The 24931-nt window shown below is 40.8% G+C and overlaps 1 protein-coding gene across 3 annotated transcripts in view; it reads left to right on the top strand.

Annotated features, from left to right (window-relative positions):
- Positions 1-24931, top strand: part of GRM3 (glutamate metabotropic receptor 3) — a 226397-nt gene that overhangs the window by 186665 nt on the left and 14801 nt on the right. For all 3 annotated transcript variants that reach the window (XM_061166332.1, XM_061166331.1, XM_061166330.1), the window contains one exon: positions 14512-15578. In XM_061166332.1, coding sequence (XP_061022315.1) covers positions 14512-15578 — 1067 coding nt within the window. The remainder of the gene's footprint in view (positions 1-14511; positions 15579-24931) is intronic.

Below are 24931 nucleotides of genomic sequence, written 5' to 3'. Positions count from 1 at the left end.
CAACAAAATTTTTGCAAATTTCTTCTCTCTCAAATCATACATTATTAAGAGAGGCCTTGAAAAAAGAAAGGATTTTACATTCATTCCAATTGCTACCTTAATAATGTTATTACTTATTGTTTTGCTTCAAATGAGTTACATTTAAGGACATTTAGTACTTAGTACATTTAAGGACAATCATACACCCTAAAGCCAACCACAGAAATGCTCCAAGGACAATTTGGAACCTGTTTGAAGAAAAGTATTGAAAACCGACCACTGTAGCAGCGGCAATCAGAGATGTAGGGGCCGAGTTGAAGTTAATACCAGGCTGCCCAGCAGGCCCGGGGGCACAAACACATCACAATGGCTATGATCAGCAACCAAAAAATGAACTCTCCTCCAAACTGCAATTTCTGCAGTGCAATTACTCAAAGGCATTTGATCCAAGATGTACCACACGTTCTATCTCATGAATGCCAAAATCACACATCATCGCTGCCTCCTTCCAAAGCTGTCTGTCATTAGTTCTGAGTGCAAAGCACTCGCCACAATGAAAATAGTCAAAAACAAAATAGATTTAAAAACAACACAAACAACAAAACAAAACACACACACACACACAAATCCCTTCCCACTCCACACTCCACAGAAGGTGCTTTGAAGTCAAAATAAAATAGGATCTGCCAAGTTCTAGGAGAATGACAAAGACTCCCCACTGTCCTTGAAATATTCTTCCCACCCTTCCAAAATTATCTGTTCCCAAATGATCATATTCAATCCCATTAAGATTGCAGACTTTTACAAAATGAACCTATGATCCAACTCTTGCAGTGATTTTAAATTTATACTCTTCTCTATAACCAATAATCATGCCCTTGGGGGCAAGTTTTGATGTGGCGAATGTTTCTGGCTCATAACACAGGGAAAACGTATAAGTGTTGAGGGAAAGCGTATAAGTATTGTGGGGAAAAAAACCTGGATGCTCAAAATTCAAACATCCAATGCCACTGCCTAGACACAGCTCTGAGTGTGGCTTGTCCTGCTGGGAGTAGACCAGACCTGCATTTAGGGCTTGGCAGGTGTGGTAAAGAACCCGCCTGCCTATGCAGGTAGATGTAAGAGACCCAGGTTTGGTCCCTGGGTCAGGAAGATCCCCTGGAGAAGGAAATGGCAACCCACTCCAGTGTTCTTGCCTGGAGAGTCCCATGGACAGAGGAGCCTGGAGGGCTGTAACCCATAGGGTCGGGTGATCCATAGGGTCACACAGTCGGGCACACACTGCAGCAACTTAGCATACAAAAGGTGCTCTCAGATTTCCATCAGGGTCTCAGCCCTGGTGCTTGCATGGACAGGCGAGGAAGAATTACTTTATCTCAAAGTCATTATTCTAAAATAGATAACAGAAATTAATTAAAACCTTAAATTGGGCCTTCCCAAATTAACTCATTAGGTAGTATGTATTAAGTACCTTACACAAGCAGATAACCTACTTAACTTGCAAACATTTTTTAGTATTCAGATGAAAGCTTTGAAGTATTAACCCTAAATATATCAGGTTTCTTCAGTGTTATGACCATACTTATAGCATCATAATAATATACAATGGGCTTCCCTGGTGGCTCAGTTGGTAAAAAAAAAAAAAAAAAAAAAAAAACTTCCTGCAGTGCAGGAGGCCAGGTTCAATCCCTGGTTTGAGAAGATTCTCTGGAGAAGGAAATGGCAACCCACTCCAGTATTCTTGCCTGGGAAATCCTATGGACAGAGGATCCTGGCAGGCTACAGTCCATGGGGTGGCAGGAGTTGGACACAACTTAGTGACTAAACCACCACCAATAATAAACTATAATAATATATGCTATACCATATATGTTTATAAGAATTTTATCAACTTATAATCTGATGCTTGGGGAGGTCCCTTGCTTTCTGCCTCGTATTATTCATTCTTTCTTTCTTCTTCTAGTTCCTTTATCCATTCCTCCAGCACAAAATTGGTAAATGCTAGCTACTAAGGTTATAACAATTAATAAGACAAAATCCTTACTATCAAACATGTTATAGGTTCTCCAAAAGAAAAGGATAGGGATAGGAAAGCAGAACCAGAACAAACTTTCCAAAGCAAAATTGCTTCCACCCTTCCAGGCTCTTTCCCCTTCAGCATCCCCTCACGCCCATCTTCTGGCAAGAAATCCCTAGAAGTACAGAGAGACAAAGTCATAGGTTTTTCTTCCTCAGTTCCATAGCCAAAATTACACCCTGAAGAAAAGGTCCAACATTTCTTCACTACCTCTAGCTTTGTGTGTGTGTGTGTGTGTGTGTGTGTGTGTGTGTGTGTGTTGATATCCAAATGTAACAGAGGTACTCAGGCAAGGTTTAGGGTGTGGTGGGATGCAGTTAATTCATAAGCAATTTGAAAAATTGGAAACAAAGACAATATTACAGATAATATACTCCATGGTAACAAGCTGAATGAAGAGGAAAGTTTCCTTAGCTATAAATAAATATATTATGTTCTAAACACTTAGGTGGTTTTAGTCTAATTTAGGTCAGTGAAGTCTGGAATCTAAAGAACTATGGTTTGTAGATTAGCTATGGCTCCTGTAATGATTATGGGAACAGACCTAAGCCATTTAATGAGGACTCAGAGAACCAGTTGGCTGACAGCACAGTGGCTGTACAATGGTAGACACTGATTCACTCTCTCATTCATTCATTTGTTAATTTAACAACCATTTTTCAACTACCTACCAGAGGACAGATGCTCTAATAATCAGAGAGTGATAGAACCTTTCAGTACACTATACACTATACTAAGCACTGTCAATGTAATGGTCCCAGGAATTCTCTGGGTCACTGAAACACGAGTAAGTAACCAGTAAGTGATGAAACCCAGATTCTGATGTCGGCAGGCAGGCAGGCCCCAGTGAAAATCAATGCATGGCATGGTTCCAGATCTCATGGGGCTCTCAGTCTAGACTGGGGTCCCAGAGCAAATAAACAATTTATTAACAATGAATCACTCTCTGCTACAGGTGTACACTCGGGCTCTGGAACCCCAGAAGAGAGTTCATTTATGGTCAGGCATCATTGTTTACTTGCATCCTCCACCAAAACACTTCCTCCAGTTACCTCCTCTCTCCTTATTTTGAAAAGAAAATCAAATTTTGAAATCTTAAATTTTCTTCCTAAATAGTAGGATTATTTTTCCATCTCCCTTGGTATTTGTTGAGGTAGTTACACCTGACTTAAAACAACTGTTTTTCAAGAACCTATTCTGTATTAGGCATTCTTTGAGGGGTGGAAGTTCAAATACCTCACCAAGTATGTATTAGAACTGCAACTCCCATCAGCCATGGCAGTTTTTCAATAAAGGCCCAGGGTTATCCGGTCTTTCTGTGATTCAAGAGATGAAAATAAATCTAAACTTTTCTCTCAGTATTTTAATAAAGCTAATTCAAGTGTTTTACAAATACTCTGGTGGCTCAGACAATGAAGAATCTGTCCTCAATGCAGGAGACCTGGGTTCGATCCCTGGGTTGGGAAGATCCCCTGGAGAATGGAATGGCAATCCACTCCAGTATTCTTCCCTGGAGAATTCCATGGTCAGAGGAGTCTGGAGGACTACAGTCCATGGGGTCGCAAAGAGTTGGACATGACTGAGCAACTAACACTTTTACAAATGCAGTAAAGGACAAATAAAACTATTTCTCAGGCTGATCTTAGCCTATGGATCCCAGGTTACAATCTCTGAAAGAATAGAGTTTGGCTTCTGTCACTGAGGAGCTCAAAACAAGGATAGTAATGGAAAAGAGAGACAAAAACGATTTATACTAAGAGAAAGATGATGAATGCCGAAGAAAAGGAATGTTATACGTAGGCTCAGAGAGGAATTACACTTTCAGCTGAGATTCAGCAAAGGGCAGCAATTCAATGTGAGCAATTTCACAGGCATTTACAAGAAAGAGAGGGCATATGGAGCACAGGGAAGGGGGTGAGTTAAGCTGCAGGTGGAAAATTGCAGGCTGCATCATGGCAAAGTGGAAGAGGATTATTGGAGTTTCTTGTGCATTGTGAAGGGAGAAAGTGAAACATGCAAATAGTGAGATGGACTGGATTTTGCAGGACTGTGGAATTTAGCATGATACTTTATTCTGGAGGGTATAGTCCCAAGAATCACCAATATACAAGATGCTAGGCATCCTTCAATGAAGTAAATGAAATAAAGTATGGAAGTCCAAATCTTGGGGAAAGGCTGTAAACCACATCAATCTCTGGATGATTCTCAAAACAGATTCACAAATAAGATGCTCTAAGTACTAAACCCTGTACAGTTAGGAACAAACTTTAAAGCAATTACCTAACTTCCACATACTGTAGGTGCCTTCAGAATATTAAGGTTGTATAGATAGATGGATAGATAGGAGTATGCTATATATTGTTGTTGTTTAGTCGCTAAGTCGTGTCCAACTCTTTTGCGACCCCATGGACTGTAGCCTGCCAGGCTGCTTTGTCCATGAGATTTCCCAGGCAAGAATACTGGAGTGGGTAGCCATTCCCTTCTCCGGGGGATCTTCCTGACCCAAGGATTGAACCCACATCTCCTACAATGGCAGGCAGATACTTTACCACTGAACCACCAGGCTATAATAGGAGTGTGAACCAGTAAAATAAAGGGGGGCGGGGAGAGGAGAGAGACTGGATACAGAAAGTTACCTAGGAGGATGTTACAATAATGCATTGTAATAATAACAGTTTTGGATTGCTAGCACTCCCTGTGAACCAGATATCATATGAGGTGCTGTTCATACATACGTATTGTAATGAGGACCAGAGTTAGGGTAAGAGCAGTCCTAACTTTCCTCAGTTTCAGGAAAAAGTTAGATCAGCCAGTATTCACTCCTCCCCTCCCATCCTCTCAGCTTTTTCTATAATTTTTCCCTGTCCTTTTAATTCTAATACAAGTGCATGTACCCTATAACTACAATTTGAAAGAAACATTAGACATTTGAATGCTGCCATTAAACCATTTTTCCAACAACTGAGACTCATTCTTCTCTTTTTACAGTTCCCTGAAGTAGGTTGTTTACAGTGCCAAATCCCTATTCACCTTTTTCTCCTCCTGGGTTTTAGTACATAAGTATCAATAAGCCAAGAGGAAACAAATTTCAATTGTTTGTTAAAAAAAAAAATGAGCAAGGGCTTGATCTCCTTCCCACCGCCCTCGCCCTACGATACTGCTGTGACATTACAGGTAGGATATAAGGCAAAGGCCAGAAGCAGGAAAAAAGCTTTGGTTTCCTCCCTCTAAACAGCTGAATCTTTAGAGCAGATTCTAAGCCTACAAATCCAAATGTCTGTTCACATGAGGAGTGAATATCAGGACTTTATTCCCCCCATCTTCCAGGCAGGAGGAACAGAGAGCCTGGAGGAGGATCAGAGCCACTAGACAAATGTTAGCATGTCTGCATGCTCTGCAGACTAGAGGTGCAAACGTGGGCATGAAGATGGCCCAGGCCAGCCCTGAGAGGTGGGTGCCTCCATCAGTTGGCCATGGGAGGTGGAAGAGTACCTGCCTGTCTTTCTTAATCACTGTGATTCTGACAGTTAGGGGAAAACGATACACAAATGTAAGACTCTGCCAATCACATCCACAGATTCTCTTCTGTGGAGGAGAAAGATAAGATGGAAGGAGCAGAAATCCCTCTTTCTTAGGGCTGAGGCCAAAACATGAAAGGATATTATTTTAGGAAAGCTGGAAAAACCTTCTTTGCCCAAAATTCTTTCTCTAAAAGATACCACATTCCATCATCAATAATGTATCCCTGATGACCTTTCACACTGTCCTCTAAGTATAATCTCTTTCAATATGAACAACCCTGAAAGGAGTAACCTAAACAGAATCTAGTACTTTGATGGGAATTACTTTTGCCTAGGACTATGGGGGAAGCTGGGGTATTGGGAACAAAAAAGCATGCTGAGAAAAAAAGAAGATGAAAAGGAAGTAGATGAGTCCCAAGAACAATTTGTGCCACCTTCATTATTACACACCTGCTCAGATGCTATCAGCAAATACTATCATGTTCTCACTGATTTCAAGGATGACTTTGGGTAAAGTACTAGATGTTAACAATGCCCTAGCCTCTGGTTTTGACTAAAAGTACCATCTGGGAAATGAGGGAATTTATGCAAGAAAATGATATATATATGACTTTATAATAGATAAAATTAACTCGGTGATAGAATCCTAACATCTCTTAAATATAACAATTATATATTATATAAGTATACATAATGTTATATACATTATAGATACTGTCAGTAGATATTATCTAATTATATAATTGACATGTATGTGTGTGCTCAGTCGTGTCCAACTCTTTGCAACCCCATGGACTGTAGCCCACCAGGCTCCTCTGTCCATGGAATTTTCCAGGCAAGAATACTGGAGTGGGTTGCCATTTCCTTCTCTGGGAGATCTTCTTGATCCAGGGATTGAACCCACATCTCTTGCACCTCCTGCATTGGCAGGCAGATTCTTTACCTCTGCGCCACCTGGGAAGCCCTATATAATTGATAATTACATACTAATATATAATTATATAAGGGATATGCTAGAGTTATATCAGTAAGTTAACTTAACACAATTGGAGGAAGAGCGGAAGACTCATCTGATTTAAAATGATTCCTGAGGTTGATTAATTTCTAGGAATATTTTCTAAGAAGAAACAAAATAACTAGATTTATGATACCCTTTGCACTCTTATTTTTAGAATAATTCAAAATAGATTTTATGCACAAATTGGGGTGAAAATGTAAAGCAATTACTTTCAATTTTGTCACCTTAATTATTTCCAGCGAAACAGAAACCCTTTTGGGAAGATGCAGGTTTGGAATTTTTAACAGTGTGTGAAAGTGCTTGATGCCCTGACAAGGTCACTTAACATACAGGAGTTCACTGATGCAGTCCCTCTCAGTAAAGACCTGCTATGCTACAGTGATTTAGGAAAAACATGACAATGTAACAATAGACCCGCATACTGGGAGGAGAAGCAATTTATTTCCCCTGTATTCTCTTTGCACCATATCACACAGAGTGTCAAATGCATGTCCAGGCATGCATAAGGTAAGAGACTAGAAATTAATTTGCTTCCCTCATAGAAACTGCAGTTACCGCATGCTAAGCTGCCCCTGCCTATCTGTGGATGTTCATCCATGAATGCTGAATAAAATTTCTGCTGTTTGGCTTTTTATATGAAATGGTATACTATTTGCTTAAAAAAGGAAACTCATTTTATCAAGTATTCTTGCAATTGTGATTACGTTCTTCAGAATATTAGCTCTGCTACTATTTTTTAAATATGTTTTCTTTTTTTAACAGTTTTTACTGCTGACTTACTATCACCTCTCTGAAAGGGATTTTCTCAGTTTTCAACTTCACATTTCATTCTTGTGAAGCATTTAGAATTGGAGCCCAGCAGGCCAAGTGACTGAAGGGCAGGACAATGGGAAACAGATGCCTTTTTTTTTTTTTTTTAACAGAGTCATGGACATGTGCTTGTATCCAACTTTGGTTTGGGGAAGGATTTTTTTTTTAATCTATGTGATTAAATTATTTAATTTATGTGAGGTAGTCACCTTTAAAAGCATGAGGACAGATTAAATTTATCCTCAGAATTCACAATTTCTTTTCATAAAATTGAACACCTCTGGTGAGTGTTGCAAAGTCACAGCGTTCTTGGGTGCTTAGATTTGTGCCGGAGATGTCACATTAAAAAGGAAGACGATTCCCACAGAGGCCCCACTGCCTATCCCCCACCTCCCCCGACAGCTCTTCTTGCTGTGATCTGCTCTAAAAGGGTCCCTGACACCACCCCTGTGACACACGAGAGGCTGCTGCTCTCCTACAAGGTGACTGACGGCCAGGAGACACCCAGCTAGGCTGACCGTTTCTTCCAAAATGGATAAAAGGAAAATCACAGAGATCTGTATGAAATGGGGTCTGTGGCAGAGGTGAGAGGATGTGGAGAGGGGGCTGGGGGGCAGTAAAGCTGTTGGCAAATGTGAAAAGGAAAGGACTTTGAAGGAGAACACGGAAAGGACTTTGTAAGCTGGAAATGACTGGAGGAAGGAAAAAGACTAGATAATTATGACATCCATATTACAACACCAATAAAGAATTTCTCTGGAATGGATGTTTTCAATTTTTAAAGAGGTCTGAGGTTATTAAACTATTTCTAAAATTCCAAACAGGTATTCCCTTAGACCAGGATTTCTCAATTTTGGCACTGATGAAATTTAGGGCTGGGAAACTATTTGTTGTGAGTTTGTGATCCGTGCCTCGTGGGCTGGTTAGTAGCAGCCCAGGCCTCTCTCCACTAGATGGAAGTAGCCCCCAGCCTGAGTCATGACAACCAAAATATCTCCAGACATTGTCAAATATTTTCTGGGAGGGAATATCACTCCTGGCTGAGAACCACTGGCTGTTAACCATGGCTTTACAATAACACAGTAAACTATCAAAATACAAGTGCAGGCCCATTTCCTGAGACTGATGGTTAATCGGTCTCTGGTATGACTCAGTCACTGGCATGTGTTTGAAGTTCTTAGAATGATGCTATTCGACCTAATAAGTCTAATCATCAGTTTAGGAAACAATCAGTGAATGCATACTGCATGCCCAGCATCGCCTTGGATGAAGGGAGAGCACAGATGAATGAGAGGCTTAGGACCTAGTGAAGAGACGGACACACCGTGGAAACTTTTCCAAGATGTACTCTATGTTCTTAATGTTAAATGTACAGGACACTGTACCAACACAGAGGAGGAACTGGTAGCCTGATGGCACCGCATCTGAGATATCACTACATTTCCATCAGAACGGCTAAAATTCAAAAGCAGCAACATTCAGGAAGTAAAGCAACCGGAACCCACATACATAGTAGTTTTACTACTGTCCAGATGTGCATATGTACACTTGTACACAGGTACACACATCAGAAGTGCACACAGGTATTGGAAAGGTCGTAGCATCACACAGGAGATGCTCCCCAGTGACCCTTAGCACTCATGTTCTCATACATGTCAAGGGCTTCCTAATAGAAGCATCTGTGACCCTCTGCCAGGGAGCTTTCTCTGGCCACAGATCCAGGCTCTGCCTGTACCTGGAGCAGCTGAAGGGGCCTGGGGCAGCCATTAACCAATGACAAACAAGAGCTGTCCCATCCCAGCTAGGCAGTAGCTTTGGTATTCTGTCCCAACACCCATTCTGTAAAGACCCCAGGGAGAATGAGACCCATGACGCTCACACACACACTCTGTATTGGATTCACTCCTGTTGTATGTCTTATTTCTCCATTTCCCTATCAACTCTCAAATCAACTATTTGAACCCAAATCTAGTCTTAAGGTTTACCGCCAGGATAACCCAGCTAAAGACGAAGTATGATTCATATAAGCTGAAGACTTTAAAAAGAAGAGGGAAAAGGCATGACCATCAACAGCAGCATGGCTAAGTAAATGTGGCACATCCATATAATAAAATGTGATGCATCGATAAAAGTAAACCAACTATAGCTTCTTAATGTTACTTGAATGAATCTCACCAACCTTCATTTTGAGCAAAAGATATTAGAAATAACATAACCCATACTTTATTACTATATTCATATCACGCATAATATCAGGCAACCATTGTTCATGGTACTTAAAGATGATGATGGTACCTTTGGGAAGAAGCAAGGATAAACAGGGATAGGAACAAGAGTACTGGCAATGTTTCATTTCCTAATATCCATAATGTTGCATAGGAGTATTCACTTTGTGATAATCCTTATTTTTACCCCTTTTCTGTATATGTATTTCAATTAAAAGTTCTTAAAACTTTCATCATAGGGCATGTGAGACAAGCAATAGATTATGTAATGGAGATTAGGACTTGGGGAAGAGAGGGTAGAAAATGATGTGGTAGTTACGTTAGCTCAGGTTAAAAATGGCCCCTAACCAAGATTCAGGGGCCACCGTGAACCTTCCAGCTAAAACCAAAAAAAAAAAAAAAGCAAGCGAAAGCGGACCCTGAGCCTGCCCCCTGAATTTGGGCTGAAGGAGATCGAAATCTCACTAATTTCCACTCACTGCTATTTTCTCTGTGCCTTGCCTCCACACTCTTCATTCTTAGTCTAGGAAAACATTGTTCCTTTCTGAGCCTCCTCCAGTGCTGAAAATTTCAGCCGTAATATGATTGTGGATAGGGAAACAGGAAAATGTGTGATGAGACATCAGAAGTGTTAGCTGTGCTAACTTCTCAGGAGAACTGGAGATGTCTTTACACCAAGTCTTAACACTAAAAAAAAAAAAAATTTGATGTTCTTTCAATAGCTTTTCTAGAACACTCACTTCCCCTTGCACCTGAGGTACTTAGCCAGTATTTTTCCCTGTATGAGACAGCACTTCAGACATCTAGATGGTGCTGTGCCTCAGCAACCACTCTCAGGTGATAAATAACCGTGGAAATGCATCAGCAATTGTGTTCCTAATCAGTAGTTAAGTTAATTACACATAGCCAAGAGTTCATTTTTATTCTTTCCTGTCTTCCTGCCGCATGATGTTTGTAAAGGATTCTGTTGGCTCCAGCCAGAGGATTTTGATTTCTTCACCTCTTGACCCCTAATGAGGTCTTTCAAGGGAAAAGTCATTTTCTGTCTTCTCACCTAGGTCTTTATTCCAATCCATCAAAATAGTTCACGGAAATTTCAGTGATGGCTTGGTTATAAAATTGAAGCCATGTTGCTGCTGGTAGCTCTTGCAATCTTTATTAGCATTTATGGATGTGAACCCAGGCAGTGGCAGTTATATTCCCATTATTAACAGCCTGTTAAGAGCCACATTACTGTCTTACCTTATTGGACTTCTGTCTGAGAGGAAAAAATAAAGAACTGATTTAATTTCCTCCTGCCATTGACTTGTGGTATTTGTAAGGTATCGACCTGCCTCATCTCTGTGAAACGGACCCTAGGAGGGCTGCTCACCTTGGTATGAAACTTCCCGAATAAATCCATTTGAAACTGGGATCAGAACTAACTGGATAAAGAGCTAAACTGAGAAGTTAGTCTCCTGAGTTGAGGCCAGATCAGGTTTCCTCTGCAACATGAAGACCTGATTTTGACGTACTAGTGCAGTGAAGTAGATTTTGGAGAAAGGTTCTTAGTCTTTGTGGAAAAAAAAACAAAACAAAAACTCCTCTATCTTTCCAATTCTTCCCCAACCCCTTTAGTTTTTTTCATGCTGTTACCACAACAACAGAGGTGATTTATCTTTCCATTTTGAATGATGCTTGGTTCCCTTGGGGAGATTCAACTCGAGAAATAGGAAACTCATTCTAAAGAACAGTACAGCTTATCTCCAGAGAACCCTATTTCCGGGTCACTGGACTTGAACTATTTCCCAGGTGAGTCATTTGACTTAGAAGCAACTGTGACTGCATCAGGAAGGTGACAGGATCGATACGTTCACGCTGCTCTGTCATTTAAAGTCACTTCAGCAACACCTGAGAAAGAGTTAGGTTTTCCTACCTGCCTCCTCACTACCCAGGTCAGTCGTCTTTGGATCAGCATTCAGGTACAGGAAGATTCTCCCTTGTGGAATATTTGGCAGATATGGTTTACCTTTTTCTTCTAGGTTCCCCTTTCACTCTTTTTCCTTCTAGTATAGACATAGCAAGGGCTTCCCAAGGGGTGCAGTGGTAAAGAATCCACCTGCCAATGCAGATTCAATCTCAGGGTTGGGAAGATCCCCTAGAGGAGGAAATGGTAACCCACAATAGTATTCTTGCCTGGAGAATCCCGTGGACAGAGGAGCCTGGAGGGCTACAGTCCATGGGATTCTCCGGGCAGGATTCTCTCAGATCTCAAAGAGTCGGACATTACTGAGGGACTAATACACACACAGACACAGTAGCTCTTTATTCCAAACTATGGATCAGAACACTTCTGCTGACAGTGGGTTTGTTACATATTTAATGAGACAGATTTAATAAGAGGAAAATTTATATTAAAAAATTCCACCCAACGACTGTTCACCACTCACTTAACCAAGCACTTGTGATAATATTTGCAGCAGTATCATTTTCCTTATTTATTTACTTTGCAAGCTGTTCTGCCTGACCTGGCCCAAATATTCATTATACTTTTTAACTTTATAATTTATTTTTATCAAAACAATACATGTACATAATTTTTACGTGACTTTGACAAAGCTCATAAGAAAGGGCAATAGTCTCTTGTCACCCTTTCCCAGGTCAGTTTGTCCAATAATTTACTTTGACTCTCTTGATACTGTCCTCCTTCTATTTTCTCTTTCTCTCTTTCTAAAACATCTCTTGATTGAATGCTGAAATTCCATACAATCTTCTCAAATCTTTGTTTTATTTTCTACTTTCCTTCTGAGCATTTTGGTCAAACTTTGAGAATTCTCTCAAATCTAACGTTCAATCCTTATACTGAATTTCTATTTTCTGCTCTCAATTCCAAAAGTTCATTCTTGCTCTCTGAATGTTCCTTTTTAAGAATAGACTGTAGCTATCTCCTAGATGCAGCATCTTTTCCTATCTCTCTGAACTCATTATTGTTATAAAGTTTTCATCTTTTGCTCCCTGCATTGTCTCTATTGATGCCAAGTTTCCTTTTCTGGTTGTTTGTCTTTCTCTTCCAGGTTGGAAGTTTACTCAAATATCTGGTGTTCCTTGATTGTTAATGTATATTTTCCTTTTTTATTATTGTATTTTGAATAGGCATTATAATCATATGCTTCAAAATGCAAAAATATAAATATAAAAGAATTCAGTAAAAATTTCCCACCCATCTTTGCCATGCATCTGCCCACTTCCCATCTCTTGCCATTGGTAACCACTATCCTTGGGCATCCTCCCAGAGGTCCTTTATGCACAAAAGAGCTGTACAAGCGACATTTCCCAGCCATTCTTGAAGTTGGGTGTGACACTGTAACTAATTTCTAGTCAATAAATGTGAACAGAAACACCTGCCACTTCCAGGTTTATACTTTCAGGAAGCAGGTTCAACTACTTCATACTCTTTTTATCCTTCCACTGGGTGGATGCTGATGAGAAGGAGGCCCTAGGAATTGGTGCAGCTTCAAGATGGAAGGGACCCGAGTTCCTGAATCACTGTGTGGAGGAGAGATACCCATGGACCAAGACCTTACCCTGCTGCACGAGGGAGACATAAACTTCCATTGTGTTTGAACGCTTAAATAACCTGGGTCTATTTGTCCACACAGGCAAGCCTTCCCTAACTAATAAAATTTGTCTACACATCACAGAGACACCAGCCACATTCTCTACTTTCAAGGAAAGAGTAAAAGTCAGCAGTGTGAAATAGTAGGCACAGAGTCAACCAGAGAAGGTGGCATAAAAACGGCAGCAGATGTTGGCAAGAGGCATAATGAGCAGCAGCTGGAAGAGAGGAACCAGACACGCCCAGACAGCTGCTGCTCTTAGATGCCAGCTATAAGAGACAGTGCTGAGGGTACCAATCCTGTACAGTTAGGAACAAACATTAAAGCAATTACATGGCTTCTGCATCCTGTAGGTGCCTTCAGAATATTCAGGTTGTGCGTAGATAGACAGATAGATAGGAGTGTGTTATACATGGGGCTTCCCCATTGGCTCACTGGTAAAGAATCTGCTTGCAATGCAGGAGACACAGGAGACGTGGGTTCGATCCTTGGGTCAGGAAGGTCCCTTGGAGGAGGGCATGGCAATCCACTCCAGTATTCTTGCCTGGAGAATCCCATGGACAGAGGAGATTGGTGGGCTATAGTCCATAAGGTCACAAAAGAGTCAGACATGACTGAAGTGACTTAGCATGCATGCTGTATATAGATGCTTGCAAATACATAGTAACAATGACTATCCTCCAAAATATGAAGATACTACAGTTGAAGGATTATGGATGAATGTTTTTTTTCCATCTGAATCATCTAAACTGTTTAAAAGAAACATACCATCCACTTATGGTGAAAATATTTTTTCTTGACTTTGAAGGAGAAAAAAAATCTTCCTTTTAATTATATACTTCCATGAAAATATTTAATTTCTAGGCATTCAATAAATAATACAGATGCGATTAACAGTTTTGTCCAATTCCTATTTGGAGTTTTTCAAGAAATGAATATTTATATACCACATAGACTATGACTGCATGTTTGCCGTTCGCCAGTTCCCAAGTTACATAATCAGCTCCTTTGAAGGCAGACACTATATTGTACTCACGGATTGTCACAGGCATTTGGCACATAGGAGGCACTCAGGAATGTTAGGTGAATGAATTTATGAATGCTTGAGTATTCCAGTAGCTTTTAATATGTAAATTCAATGGTAATTGATAAATTATCTCAGCCTTGGAATCCTGTTCCCTGTTATTTCAGTTTTGCTAAGTGTATGATATAAAGTCATTGACTGATCATACTTAAGACACCTAAACAGTGTTCTTTTTTTTTTCTTTTACTTTACACATCACAGCTCCATTCATCACAAATAAAGGTGTAGATAGCATTGTCAAGTTTGACACTTTTGGAGATGGCATGGGACGATACAACGTGTTCAACTTCCAGTATGTGGGTGGCAAGTACTCCTACCTGAAGGTTGGTCATTGGTCAGAAACCTTATCACTAGATGTTGACTCTATCCACTGGTCCCGGAATTCAATGCCCACTTCCCAGTGCAGTGACCCTTGTGCACCCAATGAAATGAAGAATATGCAACCAGGGGATGTCTGCTGCTGGATCTGCATCCCCTGCGAGCCCTACGAATACCTGGCTGATGAGTTCACCTGTATGGATTGCGGCCTTGGGCAGTGGCCCACTGCAGACCTATCTGGCTGCTTTGACCTTCCTGAGGACTACATCAAGTGGGAAGATGCCTGGGCCATTGGTCCGGTCACCATTGCCTGCCTGGGTTTTATGTGCACATGCATGGTTGTGACTGTTTTTATCAAGCACAACAACACACCGTTGGTCAAAGCATCAGGCCGGGAGCTCTGCTACATCCTGTTGTTTGGGGTTGGCCTGTCCTATTCCATGACGTTCTTCTTCATTTCCAAGCCGTCACCCGTCATCTGCGCATTGCGCCGACTGGGGCTGGGGACCTCCTTCGCTGTCTGTTACTCAGCGCTGCTGACCAAGACAAACTGCATTGCCCGCATCTTCGATGGGGTAAAGAATGGCGCTCAGAGGCCAAAATTTATCAGCCCGAGTTCTCAGGTTTTCATCTGCCTGGGTCTGATACTGGTGCAGATCGCGGTCGTGTCTGTGTGGCTCATCCTGGAGGCTCCAGGCACCAGGCGGCACACCCTTCCAGAGAAGCGAGAAACAGTTATCCTAAAATGCAACGTCAAAGATTCCAGCATGTTGATCTCACTTACCTACGACGTAGTCCTGGTCATCTTATGCACTGTGTATGCCTTCAAAACGCGGAAGTGCCCAGAAAATTTCAACGAGGCCAAGTTCATTGGTTTTACCATGTACACCACGTGCATCATCTGGTTGGCCTTCCTCCCTATATTTTATGTGACGTCAAGTGACTACAGAGTAAGTCTTGGAATGGTTTCTTCTTTTCCTTCTTCTTGTATCCTTCTACTGTTTTGTTATGTAGAATTTACAGTAGACTCCCTTTATCTCAGCAATCAGGTAGCTAAATAACAAATGCTATGATGAACTGCCATGTTGCATATGAAAATTAATTCACTGTGTTTTAAAAGCATTTAATTAGTGCTTACTATGTGGAAAACATTGCACTAGGCACAGAAAGGAAGATATGTGTATATGGCATAGTCATTCAAACAATTTATAATCTGGTGGGACAAAAGTATAACACACACACATACCCTTAAAACTTTTAATTAAATTTAGAAAGTGAGTGACGAGAGAATAAGACTTACACCACTACAAATCTAATGAAAATACCTTAAATTAGACACAAGAGGACCAGGGTACCATAGATCAATCTGTAAGTTAAAGCTGACTTGCAACATCAAGCCAGGATCAGTTTAAAGACCTAAAAACTCTCACTTGAGTTTCAGATAAGCATGATTATTTCTCTAAAATGGGTTAAAATACAATGTTTACTTATTGTATTTTTCCTACAACTTTAGTTCCTACAGGCATGGTATATATATGTAATCCTCGAATTAGTTAAAACTTTTACTGTCTATATTCGGGCAATCTAATTAAACCGTTATTCATATAGTCTTCAGTGATATTTAGTTCAAAGTTTTGGGCTTCAATATAATTATCATCTTTTCTGAAAGAAACTGGTTCATCATTCCATCATAACTTCTCAAATTGTTGAAACGATCCATCAGTTGCTCTTGCATTTAAAATTGTAATTTTAGTCTTTTCCAATGAGTAAGTATGAGTGAGTATAGGAATTTTTCCCTCTTAAAGCAATCGGTTTTTATTTTCTATATTTCTTAAGTCATCATAAAGTTTTCCAGAGGCATTATAGTTTCCTTGTTACACTGTGATTTCACCAAATAAAGTGCCTCTGTAGGTTAGAATAGTCTCCAAAACTTTTGTTTATCAGCAGTTCCTATGTTACCAAGCTCTTGAATATCACAACTCAAAAGTAAGACAAAGCTATTTACAGCAACAGATCAAGAGACTGGCAAAGCTTAGCGTGTCTAGTCTATTAAATTATCCACTACCATATGACTGAAACGTCTGGACTACCACAAAGGAAAAACAAGAAAAATGAAGAATATATATTCAGTGTGGGGATAACAGTCAGGCTTTCTAAGACTATCTATAAAAATTTTTGAAAATCTATCAAAGGACAAAACATCAAAACTAAATCAGAGGTCAGAACTAAAATCACAGGCCAGATTATATGCACCACAAGGGAGTTTGTACCTTTTGAGTGTGGGGATTAAATGGAGAACTACAGTTCATGTATTTTAATGCCCCCAATTCTATCTTTTATTTTTCAGTACACATCACCCTCTTAAAGACCTGTAAAGATTTTCTTTTTCCAGTTCTTAGGAAGCCATCCTTAGTAGATAGGACTTGGGGTATTGGGACTGCAAAATGGTTATTACACTGTTAATTATTTCAGCCTCAACATATGACTTGAAACTATTCTTTCTCAGAAAAGCTAATAAAAAAAATAGAGCAGAAAATACTACTGAGAGTGAAATTTAATTTCATTGAATGAACTAGCATTTATTTCTAAAAATGACTCCCCCCCTCCTTTAACATGATAGCGGTATCATGATTAAATGAAATTAGCTGAAGACCCAAAGTTTCACCACAGATGGAAGTTACTAGAGAAATGCAGCAGAGACTAAAGTTGAGTGTTTTAAGGTGTGTGCTAATTAAGGCAACGAATCACACAGAGACCATCTGAGGTCTCACTTATCCTTGCAATAATGCCAACCCTAAGTTTACAAGAGAAATGAGAAGGTACACCAGAGCCTCCAACACAGTGGTTTTCATTTCAACTGCACATTGAATCAACTGGGTAGCTTTGAAAAAATACTGATACCTGGGGCAGAGCCCCAGAAATTCTGATTTAATTGGCCTGATCTGTGGCCTGAACTTCAGGATTTGTCAAAGCTCCCCAAGTGACTCTCACTTACAGCCACGATTAAAAATCGCTGCTCTAATGAATCACATGCTCTTCTCATCTCATAGATAGCTTTAACTTGGCCTGCATTGTTCTGAAATTCTTTGAAATATCTGTCAGAGTTAGAAAACTGAGAAATGTTATGTAGCTATCCAGATTCTTGGTTCCTCTTAACAAAGTGAAACATGTGAACCCTAATTCCTACATGCAACAATTAGCTGGTTGAGTAGTGTTCATGTCTCTAGACAGAACTCTCACTCCTGTTGCCCAGAATGCCCACCCACCCCTGAATTCTTACACTTGGTTTCCTTCATGTGTGAAGTATTTGAACTCGGGCCCCTTATTTTAGATTGAGATTTTAAATTTCTCAGAGGTAAACCATGTGGCTCAGATAGAATCAGCAGCATTAGAAAAGTACCCATTAATCTGAGAACCAGCATTAGAAAATTGGACATCAGTCAACAAGGTTTATGACTCAGTACTTTGCCACCTGCTGGGAGTTACACATAAATATAAAGTACCATTCCAGTCTTCAAAAAGCTTATACTCCAGTTGGGAAAAAATAACAAGAATGAATGAATTCAAGATTAATGCAAAATAGTTTACAATTAAATTACTGATACAAACTCTTAAATGCCTACTTGTTTCAAAAAAAGAGATCAGTAAGAACTTGGTCTTTCCAGGAATACTCCTGCTGAAAAAGGTGAGATTTTACCCTAGACCTTCGTTGGAAAGTGCAATTAAGGTAGAGAATATAAGCCTTACAGGGAATATTCTTGAAGCAAAATAGAAACGAACCAAGAAAAATGTAATATCGGTTGTACTCAAATGAAAGGTAAGGGGAGTCTAGTAAGAAACTCATGGGAACTGGCAATTTGGTCAGATTATACCAGGTAAAGGAATTCATTAAAATAATGTTTAAGGGATTTGAGGTCTTCTGATTTTTTTTTTTCTTCTTTTCTTTTGGTTGGTTGTTTGCTTGGGCAAAAAAGTAACATAATTAAGGTAAGAGGGAAAGAAAGGAACTGACTCTACCTGATCGACCTCCAAGACCTTACTCTGCTAAATGCTTTGCATACCTGAGCTCACTTATTCTCATTAGCACCCTGGAAAGCAAATTTCATTATCCATTGGAAAGATGAGTAAACAGACTCAGAGGATAATTAACTTCCCAGGTGGCACAGTTAAGAAATAGTAGGACAAGATTTTTGGATCCAAATCCGTGCCTTTCATACTATACCACAAACTTATCTGTTCTTAATAGGAGGAATACATTTGTAGGAGTAAAGCCTAAAACAAGCAAAACTGATGCTGTAAGAGGCATCAAGACAAAGCAAGCAAAAACTTGAGTAAGAATCCAAAAATTTGAAAAATCTTTGAGGAATACCCAGACCATCTCCTTCTTTATTGCAACAAAACCATCCTAGAAAGGGTAAAAAACAAACTCTGAGTCATCAGGGATTCAATACATAGTGTACATGGTGTAACTAAAAAATTAGGCCATGTTTGGGTGGAAAGTTTTCCATAAAAAATTAAAATGGTAATTACTAAGTATTTTGTTCAGTCATGTTTTCCAAAAGTATTTGAGCCTTTATCATGGGCCTTGGAGATACAGTAATTAACATAGACCAGCCCCTCCTCTTTTATAACTTACAGTCTAGCAGGGAACAAGAGGGGGTAGAAATGGAGAGTGAGTAATGAACAAATGAGAATTCGGGATAACTCATGCAGGGGTGAGTGCTGTGATGGAAGGGTGAGGGGATATGCTACTTCCCAAGCTTTAAGATGTATACACCTGGGAATCTTGCTAAACATTTTGATTCAGTGAGAAGGGATGAGGCCCAAGATTCTGGATTTCTAGTAAGCTCTCAGGTGATGAAGATGCTGCTGGACAAAGGACTGTACTTCAGCTTTCAAGGTGCTAGATTCTTCTGGCGTTGGGACAGGCAAAGCACTTAATCTAGGCAGAGACTTGGGGGTGACTTTAGAATTTTTTTTACAACGTTTAAGCAATTGCAAAGAAATTTCACTGTTCCCACATTGAATATTTGAAGACTTAAAGAAATGTGTCACGTCTCATTCTTTCAAAAAAAATCTTTGCCACCCCTCCTAGTACCCATTTCATAATACTCTACTGAAAGATGGAAAAGCCAGACAGGGGAATTCCACACACTAGGCAGAAGAAGCAGTAAGCACAAATGCCTCTAGGCAAAAATGTCATAGCAAAGAAAGGTGTATCTGGCTACAGTTTAATGAGTAGATGGAAGTGTGGTTTTGTATGAGAAGTAGGCAGGGTGTGGGGGGCGGGGGCGGGGCTAGACCACATAGGACTTCATAACACATAGCAAAAAGTTTAGATTTTGTTCCATATGGAAAAAGAAACCACTGAAATTCACTTTTAAGCAGAACAGTTTAGTGATCTCACATTTTAGAAAAAAAGAATTCAATCTGCTGAAGACACTATATGACAGAAAGGCAACAGCAGGAGGTGGGGGAGTGGTTAGGTGTTGCAGTAGGTGTTCCGGTTGGAGCTGATGATGACTGGAGCCAAGGGTAGCATGTCAGTGATGGAGACAGAACCTGTCAGGAACTGTGAAGGGTTTTTAAACCACCCCACAGTCTAACAGGTGAGTCCACAACAGTTTCAGGGATGCTGACAGAAGACATGAGATTCCTGATTCAGAGACAAAGTACTTTATCACTCACAGCCACCACTATAGCCAGAACATCAGCATTTGTGTAGGCTTCCCGATTGCCACTAGGCAATGCAGAGTGTGCTGGTGACACTTGTATACACAGTCATCTTCTCTTTGAATCTGTCACAGCCCAGCACTGTTACAAATCTTATCCTTTTTTTAAAAGGTGGGTATTATGTTCATCATAGGTTTTTAGCAAGATTTTTTTTTCATTTATTTTTATTAGTTGGAGGCTAATTACTTTACAATATTCTAGTGGTTTTTGCCATACATTGACATGATCTGAGAGAATAGCATTGAAACAAGTATACTATCAAGGGTGAAACAGATCACCAGCCCAGGCTGGATGCATGAGACAATTGCTCAGGGCTGGTGCACTGGGAAGACCCAGAGGGATGGGATGGAGAGTGAGGTGGGAGGGGGGATCGGGATGGAGAACACAGATTTTTAGCAAGAATTTTTAAGAAACATTGCAATAGAATATTATTGATATCTGAGTTTGAGATGCCTCCTTAAGCTCCCTCTCAAGCAAGTGCCTCCCTCACTTGTCTCATTCTGATCCCAGCCCTAACTTCTCCCTAACAGGTCTGGGTAGGATGGTAACTTGGTTGTTTGTAACCAACAGAGCATAGATATTTGAGTTCTTACCTCCCCGGAGTTTCCCAGCACACTGGGTCTGGTGCATACAGTTGGCAGCTACCCTTGGGGATGGGGAGACTTTCAACCTATCCTCCCTGTCTTCTTAAGGCAGCTGCAGTCAGGATGGAGAGTAAGGGAGGAACCAGGTAGCAGGCAAATCTGCATGCCAGGAAGGAAAGCACATTTGCTGTGTGTTTCAAGCATGTAGAGCTATGCATAGTTCGACTGAATGAAGATCGAATGTTTATGAGCACCCAAAACCATGAACTGAATGGCAAGATCATTACTGTCACTATTCAACTTTGGGGACCCCTTAACTCAAGAGACCAGAGCCAGGTAGCTATCTGCCTAGGGAGTATTGCTTGTGTATTTCAGCTTACTTGGCAGTGACTCACATAGACAGCAACATTTTTAAAGGCGTCCATCTCAGCTCAGGGCATTTGCTATCTCAACACGATGATATCACTTAGTGTCTTGCCTGGTTTTAGCGTAGAGCTCGGCAAGTGTTCCAGCACTGCAGCTGACTGTAAGAATCTCTCTATATTTCCTCACATCAGTTTCTCTTTCTTTGGTGTAGCACTTTTGTCAGCATTTTAAACCCACTGCAGGTCAGTAAAAGCCCAAATACTAGTCAGTGCCTCATCTATGGTCTTCCAAAGCATTATTCCATTTCAAGGAAATCTCATAGAGAGGACCAAAGCTCCTTTTCTGCAGCCAAGGTTTCCACTGTAAAAAAGCTGAGACCTTTGTCATCTTGGAATGGATCTAAGTTTGGCAAGAGAGACTACAGCAGGGGATGAGCCATAAAGGGCTCAGCTGTTGACATGCTGCCTTCACAAGCTCTAGTCACCTGCCTCTCTCATCTTCCAGGGGAGGCGGGCAGAGTCCAAATGATTCACCTCGTCTCTGCAAGGTTTCTCTTTCCATGGTCAGCGTAGTCACGTGTCCCTGTATCTTTTATGTGAAAAAGAGTGGAACTTTCTGCCCATCAAGGACCCGAATCAGGATAGGGAGGAAATCCACCCCATGCCCAGAGGAGAGTCAGCAACAGTTTCAGTACCGGTGCAGCAGCTCTATCTAAACCCACTTCCTGTTACTCAGCCTGCGACCCCATCCCTCAAATCTTCTCCATCGATGGCAATAAAGAAGGGCACTCTTTATTGCCTGGGTGACCACATAGTTTGGTCAACCTGGACTTCTCTCGAGGCCTGTTAATCAGCCCACGCTTCCTCTTTGAGAAAACCTTCCCAATCTCACTGTCACAGCTGTCAAAGACCATAAAGTCTGGATTTTACTCAACTTATTCTAACTTACCATGCTAGCCTGCCACAGTTTTGTGGACGCTGACAAAAAGGACTTTATAACCCAAAGTAATAGCAGTAGCTGGGAGTTTAGCCCTGGCTCTGGTTCCCTGAGCCCCACTTCCCGAAGGCTAGCCTAAGGAGGCTGTAACTAGTCAGCGGTGGCACTACCTGGAGGAACTGTGAGGTGAGGGAACCCGAGTCTTCTCTAATGGATGATATGCTGGTCCCTTGTTTCCCAGGCACTATCTCCATCTCTTAAGGCTGTTTGCAATAAAAATCCCTTGAAAAAAAGAAAGTCCAGAACAAAGGCAGTCAGAGCCGCTGCTTGAAAGATATAGAAGCCCAAGAGATTGTAGAGGATTATCTTCAAAAAGAACAAACAGAACTTGCTATTGGACTGGAAGTGTGGGTGTAAGGGAAATGGAAAAACTAAGGATGACTCTCAGGTTTGGGGCTGCACAGTTGGGTGGCATTTGGTGTCACTTAAATGGAGACACTTGGAGGAGAGGATCAAGTTCTGCTTACAGATTCATTCTGATTTGCCTACTACATATCCACAATACGCCAAGATGGCGGTTGAGTGTATAGGTCTGGAAGCCCAGAGGATAAGTTGGAACTAGTCCTACATATGTGAATATCATCTATAAAGGAAGTACTTATACCCTGGAACTCAATGAGATGGTGAAGGAGAGTGTCCAAAACTGAGTTCTGAGACACCCCAGCACTTAGAGCTCAGGTAGAAGAGAAAAAAGTTAGCAAAGGAAACTCAGATGAGGAACTGTCAGTGAGGGAAGGATGTATCCAGAAAGTGGTTAACCATGTCAGGTGTTGCTAGGAGCTTGAGGAAGATGAAAACAGAGCAGCATGAACTGGGAATGTCCAAAGATGCGGGACAAATAATTATATGTAAATGCAGACTTTTTAATAGTGTGATTTATAGAAGGAATTGGGCAACTGAAACTGTGAGGCTGATACTTGGGTTTTGAAAAAAAATTAAAAGGTACCTTTTAATTTTGCAGCATAAACTGTGACCAAAACGCACCTTTAATTTTGCCTCTCTTTGTTCCCTTAGTAGTGAGTGAGAGTAATCACACCCCAGCACTGGATGGAAATCCCAGTGGGTAGAACCAAAACACGGGGTGTTCACCATGTAAGGCACCATGTTAGTGTTGGGACAGAACAACAGGTGACAATGCTCCAGAGGTCCATGGATTTGTGAGCCCTTAAGTAACATAAGGTCCTATAATAATTTTCAGTGGGAAATAGTCTATTAGGAATTCAAATGCCTTGTCCATGTAATTATCAAAACCATATCATGACTTAACATTCAACCTTATTTTCTCCTGCAGTCCAGCCTGCCTTAGAGCTGTAGCAGTCAGTTTCCCCTTTCTCCCAGCTCATAGTTCCCAGTCCACCAGTTGCTGTTTCCCCTCAGCTCTGGTTAAAGAGTAACAAGGAAGAAGTAGGACAGTTCTTATGTAACAGGATGGCTTTATGATCTTTGAGTCCCCAGTGGCTAAAGACACATCCTTGGGATAATCTGGAAGATGATTAAAGGATGTTTTCATGTGATTATCAGAAATTTCCTGCTGTTTTTTTTCCCTGCAGGTCCTTGAGTGTGTTGGCTGGCAATTTTCTACTCTAAGTTGTCACACTTAGGCCCAGAACATCCAGCTGTTCCCCCTCCAGCCTCCTTCCCCTCCTGGGAAAGATTCCAGGCCCCTCCACACGGGCCCTAGATTCCCCCCAATGGTTCTCTATCCCGTGGCTCATTTTGTCCAGCATCCCACTCACATAGCCTCTGCTTTGATAAATTCTTAAAGGGCTATTTCAACACACTCGCCAGTCTCCTTACTGTGGTACAAAAGTAACTGGCCATTTCTCACCTAGGAATCAGGCTCCCAGGCAGAACATCTTCCCTCCACAGAAAAAATGTCAAACCTTCTGTGAACAGCCACACTGATGCCCTTCTCTCTAGACTTTCAGTGAGGAGATGGGTACAATCCCCCTATGGTAGAGAGGATATGGAATTCACAGTACAACTTTGTGCAAGCTCTTCTCACAAAAGCCTTCCTCCTCCTCTCCTTGTAATGTCTTAAAACATGTGATGAGTTTCACATTTATAGAAATATTTTTAGAAAAGGTTTGGAAAATGAGCACATTTGAACCTGTCTCACCCTCAGGGGAAAACTGATCCCTCTCATGCTGGCACCACAGTCAGATCCGAGGCAGGGAGAACACAGTTCTAATAACATGTTTTATATATCAGTGTAAAAAAATTGTGCTAGTAATGGACTTGCTATGAACAACATAGTTATGATTGATCAAGGCTTTTCCATCGTGGAATTAGACAGTAGACTTTTCTGAGAATTTAAAGGAGCCTGAAATCGGGGACCAAGTTTGGAGAGCACTGGAGTGGTTAGGGGAGCAGGAGCTTTAAGACAGGGAGGAGAGATTTACTTTCAGCAATTAAAGTAAAACCAGATTCTGAAGAGTTATGAAATACACGTAACCTGATTTTTAAAAAATCAGAAACAGAAAGAAGTCTTCTAAAATGATGTGGCTCTTCTAGTTAATTGTTCAGTCTTCAGTTTTCCTTGATTATAGAAGAAGGTCAGACACTTTGGGTCATGAGAAATTATTGCTATCTGGTAATAGCATCGCCTGAAGAAGAAGGAAAAA

This window comes from Dama dama, chromosome 18, assembly GCF_033118175.1.
Source record: "Dama dama isolate Ldn47 chromosome 18, ASM3311817v1, whole genome shotgun sequence".
Classification (NCBI taxonomy): domain Eukaryota; kingdom Metazoa; phylum Chordata; class Mammalia; order Artiodactyla; family Cervidae; genus Dama; species Dama dama.
The sequence above is the reverse complement of the archived record's forward strand: the minus strand, read 5'-3'. Positions and strand labels throughout refer to the sequence as shown.